This window comes from Physcomitrium patens, chromosome 15 (assembly GCF_059467195.1).
Source record: "Physcomitrium patens ecotype Gransden chromosome 15, ASM5946719v1, whole genome shotgun sequence".
Lineage (NCBI taxonomy): Eukaryota > Viridiplantae > Streptophyta > Bryopsida > Funariales > Funariaceae > Physcomitrium > Physcomitrium patens.
The window spans coordinates 4,022,052-4,037,757 of NC_143424.1; the positions used below are offsets into that span (position 1 = coordinate 4,022,052).

The 15,706-nt window shown below is 38.4% G+C and overlaps 2 protein-coding genes across 2 annotated transcripts; both read right to left on the minus strand.

Moving 5' to 3' along the window:
* Positions 1–689: 689 nt before the first annotated feature.
* LOC112292517 (uncharacterized) lies at positions 690–6,467 on the minus strand. The gene is made up of 11 exons (XM_024541084.3): positions 6,274–6,467; positions 5,499–5,523; positions 4,955–5,077; positions 4,002–4,507; positions 2,982–3,095; positions 2,474–2,569; positions 2,258–2,300; positions 1,976–2,131; positions 1,775–1,855; positions 1,352–1,456; positions 690–1,134 (listed from the first exon to the last, which is right to left on the minus strand). Exons 1-11 carry the CDS (start codon positions 6,465–6,467, stop codon positions 967–969), a joined length of 1,611 nt encoding a protein of 536 aa, XP_024396852.2. The 3' UTR covers positions 690–966.
* A 2,431-nt stretch (positions 6,468–8,898) lies between these two features.
* LOC112292132 (dihydrolipoyllysine-residue acetyltransferase component 5 of pyruvate dehydrogenase complex, chloroplastic) lies at positions 8,899–12,075 on the minus strand. The gene is made up of 7 exons (XM_024540281.3): positions 11,664–12,075; positions 10,790–11,469; positions 10,378–10,569; positions 10,096–10,183; positions 9,716–9,786; positions 9,497–9,580; positions 8,899–9,330 (listed from the first exon to the last, which is right to left on the minus strand). Exons 1-7 carry the CDS (start codon positions 11,917–11,919, stop codon positions 9,226–9,228), a joined length of 1,476 nt encoding a protein of 491 aa, XP_024396049.1. The 5' UTR covers positions 11,920–12,075; the 3' UTR covers positions 8,899–9,225.
* Positions 12,076–15,706: the final 3,631 nt, after the last annotated feature.

Genomic DNA, 15,706 nt, shown 5'->3' on the forward strand with positions numbered 1-15,706 from the left:
CGTACATTCTTGTACGGGGTCAGTTTCCCTGCGCCTATCGATAATGGTTAGTATTGTTGTGGAATCCTTGTTGCTAGTCTGCCAGTCTCCAATAGAAAGTTAGATCCTGCAGCCATGGTATCCCACACTCGTAAGTCAGATTCGAAACGGTAGCTCATACAATAGGAAGACAGTGCTCATGCAGGACTACTAGTGTGCAACCGATAGAGAATTTAAGGCAACATCTTGGTCAAGAGATATGAAGAGCACAGATCTAACTCGATTGATAGACCCAAGAAAAAATAAACACTCTGATCAACGTAATGTATGTGAAGCGTCATGGACTTCGTTGGCAAGAATTTAGATGGAACATCGGAAAGGACAAGATGAAATGTTATTAAAGACGCTAACAGAGCAGAAGCATCAAAAAATGACTCTAGGAATAGTAAAGTAAATTATCATCTAACCACAAATGAAGAGAACTAAACTGTGCACTAAGTGAGTGTGGCACCTACGTAAAGTAGGTATGCAATATGCGTGTCCAGCTATTTACAGCCACGTCTCTGCTTTCAACAAAAAGAAAAGCTGGCGGTTTCCATGACTCAGGAATGCCCATGAGTCTTTATTGTATCAAACCTCGCCAGAAGAGCTACCCACAAAAGTCCCAGATCGAGCACATAAGCATGGGAAATCATAATATTGAAGAAACATTTACAAAAAACAAATGAAATTCAGAACGTTGGGCATATGATAGTGAAACAAACGTTTGGACACTTAAACAGAAGAGTTATAATCTCTCTGACAGAGAGGAACTTAACCTCAACAGCTAAGGACAAAATTTAACTAGTATTGAACTTCTTCTCGTCAACACATAGAAAATCCTATATTTCCAGAAATAGTTGCAAAGTTGAGGGTAGTGCATAACAGGATTCCTTCACGAGTCTGAACGTTTAAAGAGTACAAGTTAGTTTTTCTCAAAGGCATCTCCTAAAAAGTAGATGACTTCGTATGTCCCTTTGACACGCTCCTCTTTGGGTGTGAGCTCCCCTCCTTGCCAGTCTTTGTTCCATTGGTCAAGAACTTATCCGTTCGCTGTTTAATCTGTGACTGCTGCAGTAATAGACCTTTTTGAATTTGTGATTTGATTGCCGATTCCTGATGGCAAAGAGAATTCATGTGGTCATGATACAATATGCAAACACAAATCATGGAAGTTGTACAGGCTTCGGTACATTTGAAGGAAAAAATATGGCAATAAATCAACTTCGAACCTAACATGGAGAGACATATTATGATTGACCTAAATAAGAAATTTAATGAATGGAGAATTTTCGGCATTAGAGCACAAGAGAATGCAGGAAAGAGTATATACCATGACATGGCATCCTTCCTCGAACTTCTCCAAGAAGCCACTCACCCAACGGTCAGCATTTTCTACCCATTCATTCAAGTCTGCTACACTGGCCACCGTATTTAACTGCACAAAAAAAATGATGATGTTTGCCTTAATACTACAGAAATATTGAACTTTGCAGTTTCAGCACTCTCTCCCGTTACAGATAGAAATGCTTAAGATAAATTGCTCGAAAGATCAGGCTCTAAGACAAATTTGAATCCAGGGGTGTTAGGAATGGATCTTCACAATTAGTATGTGCAGAGACAACTGTAGAGCAATAGCCTTAAAGACTTTAAATTGTAGTCCTTGAATAGATAATTTGATAGTTTAAATACTCACGCCTTAAATCTCTCAACACACGAAAAGGAGAAACTGAGAGTATACTGGTATACCACTCACCTTTTGACCCACACGTTCCTGCTGCTCCTTCACCTTCTGACGCAATTTGTTAATACCCAACCCTACTTGCAACTGTTTTTCCTGCAAGGTACAGCAAGAATTACAGATATAAGTCTAACCACATGCTCTATCAACCATCTCACTAATTGATTTGAGTATACACAACACTTGGAAGCTTCCAGTGAACAAGTCAGAACGCACCTTTACATAACTAACACCAAGATCTTTACGGGTATATCCACGAGCAAGATTCCGCAAAACATATTCATTGTAATCTTTAACGATTCGCATGATCAAATCCGAGGTTGAAACTCCATCAGTGCGTTTTGTCTCTTTAAACTTTCCAGCCTTTTTAACCTGGTAATAAAGATAGAAGAGAACATACGTTATGGGCTTAGAAAAACTAAAAGAAGAAAAAGAAATTACTACTATTGTTATTGTTATCAGAAAAAACGTCTGAAGAGTCACAGAATGCAGGCTTACGAATTCGTATACATCCTTGCCAGCACCAGTTGCATCCGCATACCTGTCAGTAGACCACAATTATACATCGTCATTCTAGAGAAGAAGATCAGGATACTACGTCATCAGAGCACGACCTTCCAAGTTAGTTGGCTCTTCTCAGTCAGACTTGTGTGCAAAACATTTCATTGCGCAGAGATCCGGAAAAGATGTACAGGATTCATTTTAGGTACATACGGGAGAGCATCGTGAGCAACGAAGTCGATCTTGTGCTTCTCGAGAAACTCCTCTGTGATGACCCAAGGTGCATTTTCAATTACCTCGTCTACCCACCTGTCGTATCAACAAAAATATTCCACATTTTAAACACTTTTGCGTTCAGTGCTTGAGCTGCATTATATCCTCAAAGTACAACTTTTCGAGCTCGATCAGACTAGAATAGTAGTACTTAGTTTATATCCTAATAAAAGAGAAAGAGCTAACAAGGTAACAAAAATTACGAAAATCCATTCGGAGAGATTCAATCTAATTTTCATTACTTTTTCATCATAAATAAATAAACCAAAAAAATATAAAATAAAACAAAAAATAAATAAATACAACGAGCTTCTTAAAATTTCTCGAACTAATCGACTGTAACTGTTTTCTCATCTGCTACAACCATTCACATTATGTCCAATTAGCAATGCTAACTCCATGCAAGCTAGTTCAAATTAAACAAATGATGCTAATGATTGAAACTGACTTGCAATGTCGAAGTGATTCGTAACGCTCGGCTTCATTCATAACAGTTTTTCCTTTGTGCATATGAGTTAGAGCATCGCTACAGCATCCAACCAGAAGGTAGACATTCGGAAACCTGCGCCAAAATAATTGATAAACGTAAGCAAAAGGCACCTCGCCAGAAAATAGCGGGCTCGTAAGGATATCAATGAATTTAAGGACATAATGAATTTTAATAGTCTTCAATCCTCAGTCATTATAAGTGTTCCGACGTTCTATAAAAGAAAAATGATCACAGACATAAATGGTGGAGTTGCTAACGTGCTAAAACGTGTAGAACAAGGTCATCAAATGTGTTCAAGAATAGGTCCATGTAAAAGTGGTGTGAACGTAATAAGAAAAGACTGCCTCATGTACAGAACTCCTGCACTAGAGTCCACTGTGGAGAGCTGAATGTATTCCCAAGTCCCAACAAAAAACTATTTAAGCGGCAAGTAACTTTGTCCTCTCCCTGATGGACGCTACAGAATAGCAATAAATCTCGAGCTGAGAACCAGTGCAAACGTCCCGAAAGCAATTGTAAACAATCCACTCACAGTTATTCAACTGCCGCAGATTTGTTCAAACGCTAGACAGCCTAATCCGAAATATTGAAAGAGAATCTAGTGAAGAATGCAGATGAAAAAGGATAGAATCGAGCTTAGGAACCAAAGTCATGAATGCAGCCAATATGTCACCAAACGTTCTCTGGACGATATAATTGGGAAATCGATTGCGCGGCAGTATGAAAAATCGGAGCATAACTACATAGCTGAGAAAAGAATTCCAACTGACTGCAATTTACTAAACTCTTACGGCCAAGTTTAAGAACGAAAATTTCTTTTAATACAGTGAAAACCAAGAGAACATTACAGCCAATTGCCATCCGATCATCCAAAGAACTCTGTCACTCCGACATAAGCGCTGAAAAAACACCTGAACCACATGGAAAGAATAATAAATCCACGAAGATGCTAAAATTAAAGGGGAAAAAAAAACGTACGACTTCTTCGCCTGCTCGAGAGATCGGGCGTGACCAAAATGAAAGAGGTCGTAAATGCCATCTGCGTAAACTCGAAGAGGCTTGTCGGACGCAGAATCATCCTTGGAGGAAGGAGGGGAAGGCAGAGGTTCATATCGTACAGGGGGAGGGCCAGGAGAGGAAGGGGGCGAACCCTCGGAAGACGATGCATCCGCATCCGCATCCGCATCTGCTTCTGCGAGGGCCTCCTCATAAGCTTCATCGTAATCCTCATAGTACTCCTCCTCGTCGTCACCGTCCTCCCCCTGGATGCCTTTCCGCTCACCCGACTCCGCCCGACCTAGTTCCCTCTTCTCCTCTTCAGGACTTTCCACCGTCGTCTCTCCTACATCTCGATTCTCCCCGTCCTTCAAATCCAGTTCAACATTCGTCCCGGCCGGCTTCTTTTTCGGCTTCCGCGCCATCCGAACAAACTCGTTCCCGAATGAATCTATTACGACGTCTTTCTCTCGCTCGCTCTTCCCGAACTACGGATCCACAGACTAGCAACAATTCACACTTCCAAGACACAGAATATAACTTCCTCCCATTCCGTACAACAACAACAACAGCTAACAATCTTCCTTCACAACAAGATCCTCACAATTTCACAGAACCGTCTACATGCCTAACCGAACCATCACCAAACCAACACCAACTCGTCCTCTGGAGTGGAAAGGGCTCAAGAAATTGAAAGGATTGTGAAACGGACTTTGGCTCCGCCAGGGAGAAGACGAAGTAACATAGGGAAAAGTGAACGCAGCACTCCACTCTGTCCGAGTGCAGCGGCGGAAAAGCCAAAATAATCAAAAGAAAAAGAGTAATGCAAATATACATCAGAATGCAATAGATGTGATAATATCTTCTACTACAGCACCATGGCTAGCATTCATTCATTCATTCATTCACTCGGAGCTTCCTACCCCAGAGCTCACCACGCACTGATTCAACGCAAAACCCCGGAACGTGCTGATAACGTAAGTTCGCCCAACTGGCAAGAGCATCAAAACTCTCTCTCCTGACCGGCTTCGTCCATCGTCCGATGGATGCAACAACACCTACCCGATGCAATTCGACAGTCTTACCCTAAATGCCGGAGTTGCCAGGTGAGAACACGCTCCTCCTCCTCCTCCTCATCGCCGTTCGAGTTTGCTCCTTTTCGAGAGCCGTGGGAATATCGCTCGCTCTCTCTCTCTCTCTCTCTCGCTTTTATTTTCTTATGGCTTGCTGAGATTTTCGTACCCAGAGAACCAGTACCACCGACCGTCACGACGACGACGGAAACTGGGACGAAAATGACGACGACGAGGAATTGCCTTCGAGCCCACTACTCCGTTTGGCAAGTGGATCTTCGTTGCAGTTCGCCCATGCCCCTCGTCTTCATTTGGAACTACTTTCACGTTTTGTAGTGCACGTGTATAACAGTTTTTAGTTTGGAAGGTGCCTCGAAACCATGATTCAGCCAAAAGTTACACCAACGAAGAGGAGATTTCTCAACCATTTCCTGCCAAAGCAAAAATATTAACGCTAGTAATACCCAATCAATCGATCAATCTGTGTTGTAAAAAATCCCATTTGATTGCAGTAATTAACAATATTATGAGGCTACTCCTCTGGAGAAACCCTTTCACTATGGAAGTAACAAATGAGGTCACTACAGCAAGGGGAATACTTTTGGATGGTTGAGAAAAACAAGGATAGCTAGCTGGCCACCACACTATATTTATTTTTTTGGAAGATGTAAACTCTTAGGCTGCTATATTCAAAATTAATTCTCCGGTTTTGTCTTTGTCCACATAGACACATCCTCTCACCCAACTCCAAATCATGCATGTTGAAGGAATCAAGGATGTTTTGGTTCCCCACAACGTTTAACGCCACATATATATATATATATATATATATATATATTCTTTCCACACTTTTTCCTCTTTCAATTTCATCTCATCTGACACCCCTAATTATACCACAAAACTAGGGAATCTAATTTGTTAAAGCCTTAGAAAAAATATAAATAAATAAAAAGCTCACAAGTTCCAAGTATCGCATAGACCAGCCAGATGTAGCCACGTCGGAGTTGCCGTGGAATATTCGCCCCCCAGAAGTTGAACGAATCAGGGGGGAGAAGCACAAAGTGACAGTTGGAGGGGTTGCCATGCAGCAAGCTCACTGGGCCAGAGACCCAGCAAGGCTGGAATTCGGATGAAAAGGGAGGACAGGTGGGGCTGACTAGGATGAGCAGACGGTGACTCACCCCCTCATCCCGCCCTTTCCCGCCTGATCAATGCCACGTCGGTCCGCCGCAAACCGGGGTAAGGAAATCTCTCGGTCCTTCGCACTGGCCAAGCTGCCACGCGCATAGATGGATGAAAGTTGTGTGGTGGATGCGCTGGCGCCCTTGGGATGATGATTCCCCCCTCCTCGGTGTGAAAAGGGTTTGAAGACCATTTCAACCCCCAAGTTAATAGTGAGGAGTTGTCAAAGGGGTGGGGACCCCAAGTTGAGGTTTGTGACTTATTGTGAAGCTCCATGACTTCCATGTGTTGCGGCTTTCTTCATGACACTTGTGCATTAGGCACCAAGATGTATGCCACCCTTCACATGTATAACCGTAAAAACATGATTTTTATTAGGGGAAGGGAAAGAAAGAAGAAAAAATGGATGAGGAAGGCAAGGGAAAGGATAGAGACTTACAATTGACGAAGAAACTTTGTTGGACCACATCATTTCAAGAGCCATCCCATTCTTTCAGCATGGTCTCTTTGTTTTTGTTTTTGTGTTTTTGTGTTTTTATTTTATTTTATTTTATTTTTACAGTGCATAGTTGTGTTTTTGGTACACAATGTGTCGAAAATATTTTAAAATTTGAAAATAATACATATAATTTCGAAGATTAAAAGAGGCTATTAAAAAACTATTAAACTTTGAAAATTATTTTTGATGTAAATCTTCTAAAGTTGTCTACAATTTGTGAGTATATTATCTGTACATGTATAATGAAGCAGAAAAAAATATATAACAAAACAATCAAACATTCAATGTTTTACAGTTCATTAAAAATAAAGTGTAGATTTTTCTTTTAAAAATCCTATTATAGAATTTGTAAAATGCTTCAAAGGCCTTTAACTAAATCATTGACCTGTCATTTTCTTTAAAATAAAATTCAAACAGCAATCACATCAATGCAAAGAAACCCAACAGCCATCACCAAAGAATTAGAAGTATGGACATAAGACCATTAGTGTATATCAATTTTTCTTTTCAATAAATCCTTTGTTCTTCATGTCATGTTAAGAAAATTAATAAAAATAAAACAATCTTATTATAAACCCAATAATTGTTTGTGTTGTGTCCGTAGTATTTTTCAAATACCATTGTTTAAAACTTTTCAAGCATTGTTTAAAACATACACAAAGCCTAACAAGCATGAATATTTATGTGCAAGTTATTGTTGTTGTTATTATAGTAATAATTAGTGTATTTTAAAAGAAATGTAGATACCAAATCATACATGTTACTTTATTACATCCAAGTTTTAATAAAAAATTATAAGTATGGTGCTCTTTTTTATATTTTGTATCCACAAACCAAAAAATGGAGACTTCAAACAAGTATAACCACTACAAAAATTACTATTACTTTAAAATTCTATCAACACTATATAAAAACCTGAAAAATTGTCACAGCAAGGTATTTAGCAATAATTACACCATGACAACTTGAGTTTGTAATAAAAAATAAAATAAACTTGCTTGAAGTCTAGTTTTTTATAAGTTTGTAGAAAGGAGCTGCTTCATTCTATACATGACTATTTTTTTATAGTTATGGTAGTATATATATATAGTAGTATATATATATATATATATATATATATATATATATATTATAAATTTATAAATATATATATTCTACCGTAATATATATTTCTTTGAAAATTTATAAATTTATTTACATATGTGTAATTTCATCATTTCTTGACAGAGATACATTCAAGTGTTATTGTTGTGTGTTTTTTTTTTTTTTTTTTTTTTTTTTAAATCTAATAAATATATAGGTTTTACCATAAATGTCCACTTAACAGCTTCAATAATTATTTCTTTTGTATTCCAATTTAAACAAATATTTCCTATGCTTTATTTTAGTATTTTAGTGTTTTAGAGTCCTAGTATTTTTGTAACATTCTGCAAACTTACCACAAGGCCTACATTTTATTCAATGCTTGAAATGTGACATTTAACTTTACATTCAAACGTGAAATATATATTTTTTACGTGTTTAGAACCTTCAAAATCATCTTTAGGCGAACTAAAGCACTATCAATAGTCGCGATGCAAAGAAATATATGTTAAAACTCAAAATGTACACTTTGTCAACAATTTTTCTTTTAGTAGCAAATTGCAAAATTTTGGACACATGACTGACAATTTACGAAATGCATATTTCACGCAATTATATTTCTACCTCTATTCTGTGATGTTGGTTTTGTAATATACTGCAAATCCTTACAACTACAATACTAATCTTTCCAATCATCTCATACTTCCAATTCTCAACATGTTAAGCCAACTCTTGTTATTTGAAACCAGGCTAAAAGGGCTAAAATAATTATTTTTACCCTCTTATAAATGCACGGAACCTGAGCTTAGCAATGATCCTACAAATTAACTGTTACTCTACAAAGTTGTCTGCATCAACCATACTGAGCAAAAGTTCCAAAACTCTAAACCCCAAACTAGTCAGATATCTCACAACAATATGTTCATGGAGTTAAAAGTTGAATTATATTCTTACAGCTTTGACTTCCCTCTTGAAACTAAAGACGTCTGCAGTGCACTTACAACAATAGGAAAGGGGGATATTGCTGACAGAACACAGGAAACAGACTGAAAATATGGAAAAATAAATAAATAAATAAATAAAAAATCAATCAATCAATCCTCGTTGGTCTGCATGCAAATCATACCTCGTGGACTACATTATTACTCGTTCCGTAGTCTGGCCTGTTCTGAACTGACCAATTTCAATAACAATTTTCAGATGCTGCTCTGCCGTAGAAATTTAATGATCTACCAACCTAACCTGTTCTATGAAGTTTTGAGTTTCAGCCTGGATTTTAACGTGAAGCACACTCACTAGTAAATTACACAATTATTGTGCGGGTCAGCAGCTCCTGGTATATCAGGGAGCCAAAGTTTCTTTACCAGAATCACAATGTCAGATCCTTGGGGTCTTCAATGATAGCTGCAAAGGTTTGCAAAAACACAGCTAGGTCACCGCCATAGATGATTCTGTGGTCTGCGGTAACATTCACCTGTTCCAGCAGCTCGAATGAGTCAGGATGCTACAACAAGGTTTATGTTCTTTAACTAAACCGGGAATATCAACAATAGGAAATAGTGGTGCATCAGCAAAAGAAGCCCTTAATTGTGTGGAGACGAAGATATTAGACAAGAGTTTTCATGGAGGGGAAGAATTACCGTCATCCTATTCTTCACACTGAACAGGCCATCTCCAGTGGCAACAACCGTGGGAGTAGATGCTCCGACTGCCATAATCGCACCCTGTTTGGGAGTGACCCAAGTGTTGTCGGCTCAATTCGAAAATACTCAAGAAGCCTATAAACTTAGGATTTTATGTATATAGAAATAAAATAAAAAGCCAAATATGAAGCAATTTGATGTCAAAAGTGTACTTACTACTCCAGGGGGCAGAATGGCATCAAATCGGTCGACATTGAACATTCCAAGGTTCGACAAAACAAACGTGCCTGCAACGAAGTACATAATCATCAGAAAACAGTACGACAGGCAGGAGCACTGGCTTAGACACCCACGAGAAAGCCGTGGAAGCGCTCATCAAGACACAAAGACAGGAAACTTAAATAAGAAGCTGCTCGAGTAGAATGAAAGGGACAAAGTCTGCACTATAAGGACAAACAAAAATAATGGAAGCATCGCAGACGTTAATAACGAAGTGAATTAAATCACGACCTATGTGGTTACTTCTTATGATGTAACATTTTGCCAAACTTTTCGTAAAAGAATCCACGTTAAACCATGTAGTGCAGAATTCAGACCAGAGCTATATTCAGCTGGCGAAAGTTGCTTTGCGCGAGCCTTGTCGACAAGGTCCTTCCAGGAGCGAGACAATGAATAGATCTCGACCTGCGAATTCAATGCAGTAAAAAGCATGAATACAACATTACATGCTACTTCCACAGACATATCCATAAAACATCGCTCAGACAATGCTGGATCCAGGCATTATGGACATGGTATCATACTAGAAGGTGCTTTCTAAAGCGGGTTTCAACAGCCTTAGAACTTCATCAAGTAAGTGGGGGACATTCAGAAAGAACCTTGTTGGGATTTTTCAGAACTGGCGTGAGCAGACCACCGTCCATGGCAACGGCGACAGCAATGTTGATGTCTTCGTTGTAGGTGAAGCTTTTCCCATCCTTGCAGCTGGCATTCACAACGGGGTGCTTCTCCAAAGCAAGAGCACACGCCTTGGCTAATAGAGCTGTCATCGTCACACCCTTCGACTTGATCTGATATCCAACAAGTCATATATCTAATTAGAGAGGAAGCAAATGCTGCTGCTCCAAAGCCACATGCTTGCAGTGCACTACTGCGAACCCTAACCAGACACCCGTAGAAAAGAACGACTGCTTGCTGTTTACAACATGATTATCATCCCTAAAGAATAAGGTCAACGTGGGTAGAAATCAGAACATCAAACCAACTGGAAAGAGAGCAGAAATCAGTTACCTTCTTGTACAGGGCATCAAGCGCGTCAGTGGTAACAGTGTACCCAACACGGAATACAGGAACGGACAAACTCTCCACCATGTTGCGGGCAACGCCAACCTGCATTGATGTAAATGCAACAGAACCAAAAGGAGCTGGAGAAGATTCTTGAGCAGAAGCAGCCGTGGGAGCAGGAGCTGCCGCAGCCGCACCCGCAGCCGAAGCTTGCACCACAGGTGAGGCGATAGGGGCAGGAGTCTTGCCAGCCGCAGCCTCCACATCCGCAGGTGTGACACGACCACCAGGTCCAGAGCCTGCTACACTGGCAAGATCTACGCTGTACTGCTTTGCAAGCTTCTTCGCATAGGGCGTGGCAATAATTCTGCCCGATCTGGGTGCTGTAGGAGCAACGGGCTCCGTGGGGACCTGGACAGCCACGACAGGGGCAGGGGTAGCAACAGGAGTGGGAGGGGAAAGAACCTTTTCTTCTACAGGTGAGGGTTGAGCGGCTACAGGTGTTGTTGCCTGTGCCTTCGCCTTCGCTTCAGCAATCTCCTCCTCGGTCTCCGCAAGCAGCCCAATTGCGGCTCCCACGGGTGCGGTTTCGCCTTCCGTAATCACAATTTTCGCCAAGAATCCATCGTAGAATGTCTCCACGTCCATATCAGCCTTGTCCGATTCCACGACCACCACGCTTTCACCTGAAAACTACTGCCAGCCAACTCCGATCAACAATGCAACCCCATATACCCACATTCAACTTCACCCAATTCCCAAGTAGGCGATTGATCCACCCAACACCATCGACGAGCGAATCCACCGGCATTGCATCCCAACCAGCATTGCAAAAGACCGAATCAAATAAAAACCACCTACCACCACGCCCAGACCCAACCTTTGCTCAGCTTGTCGCCCTCGTTTTTAACCCACGACACAATCTTGCCCTCCGTCATAGTCGAGCTCAGCGCCGGCATGAAAATCTCTCGGATCTTCGATTCCACCACGAGGTTCCCATTGCGCCGGCACAACAACCCAGGTGCAGCAGCCACGGGCATTGCCAAGCCCCCAACACCACCCAAAAACGTCGACGAGTCTCGCCAACTAAACACCGACGCCGCAGCACCTAAGGGCAGATGCAACGCAGACGCCATTGCGCTCACTTCTCGAATCTCCGCACACAAATCTCGTCCGCAACTGCATTTCCTGCACAGGCTCTCGCAACTGCGGGGGATGGGGATTGCTACCGTGGACGTGAGGGTGAGGCGCACCCAAAGCGAGACATCGTGGACGAGAATCGTGGACGAGAATCGTGGACGACGATAATATTTCGTCTATTTCTAGAGTCAGCTCCGTCAATGGATTTCGTCTTGGGCTGAGCCGGGCTGGGCTGGGTGGTGATTAACCCGGGATTGCGTTCACAGAGCCGGGCCCATTGGTTACCCGTTAACTGCTGGGCTAGAACGAGGATAGGCGGGCCATAGGCTGGCCTTCTAGGAACCTTCCTCCGCATCCACAGCCTGTGCTTTTTCAAGTGGGGCCAGGCTCGAGGATGCGACATCTGAGTTTTCATCCGTTTCTGTCGGATGAAACAAATTTCTCATTCATCGTCTCTCGTATTCTAAACGAAGCATTTGTGCTGAATGCTTTTGATTTGATGTTGCCAATTTAAATTTGTTTGCACTTTGTGAATACATACAACAATAGTAATTTTATTTGGTACGAAAAAAAATACTAAATCACATGAAAATAATTATCTTTGATGTATGTGTGTGTGTATATATATATATATATATATATATATATTGTTTTGGCAATGACAAGGTACATTATTTTGTAATGGTATCCTTTGTACTCACATTTATGAAATTATATTTCTTTAAGAATTTAGTAATTTTTAATTATTATTTAAATATATTTTTTAGAGCTAAGATTAAAAAAATTAAGTAAAAACACACATCAAATTATCTTTGATTTAGTATATGCATTCTCAAAAGTAATATTGTATTCATAAGTTTTACAACTACTGCATTTTTATTATGTAGATATGTTTTTGATCATCAAAAGGTATTTTTTTTAAATAGTTTTTTACATGCAATTATAAATAAATGTAGTAGATATTCAATGAAATCATGGCATTTCTCTTCACATCTTGTATAAGTGCCAAATTTGTTGTTTAATCAATGCATTTGTTTAGGATGTTTAGAAGAATAAATTGATTATATTCATTACAGCATATATTTTTTCTCTAATTTTTCTCACATTCATAACACACCCAGTTATTCATTTGATCGTTTTTAAAATAATATTGTTTTATGTGCATTGCAAAAGATATATATATATATATATATATATATATATATATTTTAATAATCATCAGCATCAGGTTTGATAGAGTTATTCTTGTAACAGGGCAGTTATGGTTATATTAAAGTTTGTAGTGGCATACAATCCTTCATAAAAATGAGACATTTCAAGTTAACATTTTATTTCTAAAATATTAATTTTTAAGCTTAGCTTGGTATTCTTTCAAATGAACTAAAAGTTGAGCATAAAATTTAACATGTGAAAGATAAGATTTAAAAGCTTTATGCAAAATATTAAACAAACATATGCAGACAAATACATGATAAAATATATGATATATAAGGTCAAATTACATGGTTATATGTATGACATTTTATATTAGTATTTTCCTGAGAAAAATCCAAAATATTACATCTAAATAAATAAATAAATGAAAAAAAAGGCCCTTGACATAAAACCAAGTAAACTTTGCCCTTTACATTCTTAAATGGAACAAAAGCTTAAACTCATCTGATTTTTACATACAGATTACAACAGATTTTTTGATACAAAATAGTTTTAGTTTTCACTTATATTATCACAGAGAAGAGCTCTTATGTTTCAAGAAGTTAATGATTCTTAATTATTTTGTTACAACAGGTGCTTCAAATTTCTTCAGCATAATTTTTGCAGTATTATAATTTTAATCATTTGTAACATAGTTGTTTTCTCAAATGGACTTTAATCATTATTAATTTTAATGATGCATTGATATATACATATTAAATAATTTTTAATAAAGTGTATAATTCCTATTAGACATAAAGTAGACTAGGCGATTGACACCGCTTTGCTGATTGACAAGTTGTAGCCACCATTTGTTGGTCTTTATATCATTTAGCCACCGTAGCCTACCAAGCCGTCATAGGGCTTAATAAAATGAGTGTCCACATGTCAATTGGACATTGTTGAGTAGGCTAGTTATTTGTATGTTTATACTAGAAAGTCCATGTGAGTAGACCATGGATTTGTACAATATAAGGAGTAGAAGTAGAGGTTCATTTTAAGCATTTGTTCCCTTAAATCCTTGATAATAAGGTAGAGAACTCTTTTGTATTTGCTTCATAAAACTTCTATCTTAGCAATACACTTCTCTTTTATTTTCTCACATGGTATCGAAGCCTTGGTGCTCTAGATTTATCCTTTGACATGTTTGAGTGAATTAATTGAGGTTGTTTTATAAGACTTGATCTTTCGATCATCTTTGAAGAGGTCTTATTTTTTGCATTAGCTTGAGAGGAGTTGAATCTCTAGTGAGCTTAAAATTAAAGCTACTAATGTTTTTGATAGCTCATAATTGAAGCAATAAGGGATTAATTTTAAACGAAAAAGAACATTTTCAAATTTCAATGCTACAAGCAATGGGTGTTGCAGCTTGTAGCTGCTGATCTAATCAGACCAACAGTAGGATCTACCATCAACAACAATAGGATCTACCATCAACAATAAGACCCGACAACAAAAGAGGGACCTGACAGCACCAACAACAAGATTTGGCAATAGTAGCGGGACTCAATAGTGGAAGAGGGGCTAGTATAGTCCAAAGAATTCTAGCAAGATTAGAGAGCTGCAAATTTGATTTTTTAAAAGTTTTTGGATATAGTTTCACATAGAAAGCTGTAGAATCATAATTTTTGGAATTTTAAGTTTTTATTTTTAAAAAATACTAGTGATACAATTTTACACATTTTAAACACATTTTAGGTATTTTTGGAAATTCTTTAAGATTTTTTTATTAATACTTAAAAAGTCTATAAGTAGGTGTGAAATCTTATTTAGATGTCATTTCTATTCATATTCTTTTTCTTCTTTCATTTTTTCAATTTCTTCTATTTAGATCATATTTTTTATAAGATTGAAATAAAATACTATATTATAAATAAATTTGATATAGACAATTCACACTTATAGAAGGAAAAAATCTAATTTGTCCTCATTGACAAGGATTTATGAAAGGTTGTTTATGAAAAATATAAGAAACCTACTAGATCACCTATAGATCCAAAAGAGTTAGAAAAATGGAAGGATATAGATTAGAGGGCATTATTTGCAATTTGCCTATATCTTATAGGTATAAAGTTTCTGACCACAAGTAAGGGAGAAAGTGCATAAGTTGACAAGATTTAGAAGCAATATACGAGGTAAAAAATACTTTGAGCCTATTATATTTGATTTGTAAGTTTTAGACCATGTAAATGAGTGAAGGTAACAACATTGTCATGCATATAAGCAAGCTATGGAAGATGGTTGAGCAACTTTCTTCTATTGGTGAAAAGATTTTTAATACATACTTTGTAATGGCATTGTTGGGGAGTCTCTCAAAATCATACCGTAAATTGGTGGTGATACAAGGAACAAGACCTCCAATGGAATTAACATTACAAATAGTCACAATTCAACTATTACAGTAAGAGTCTCATGACAAGAATGTGGAATCAATCTCTGAGGTGACATTAGCTGTGGAAAGAAAATCCAAGTCACATTCTCATACTCATACTCATATATGGTCTTCACATGATCACAAGAAGGTTGTCAAATGTAGATATTGTAGTAAGAAAGTTCACTATGAGAGAGAGTGTTGGACCAAGAAGAAGG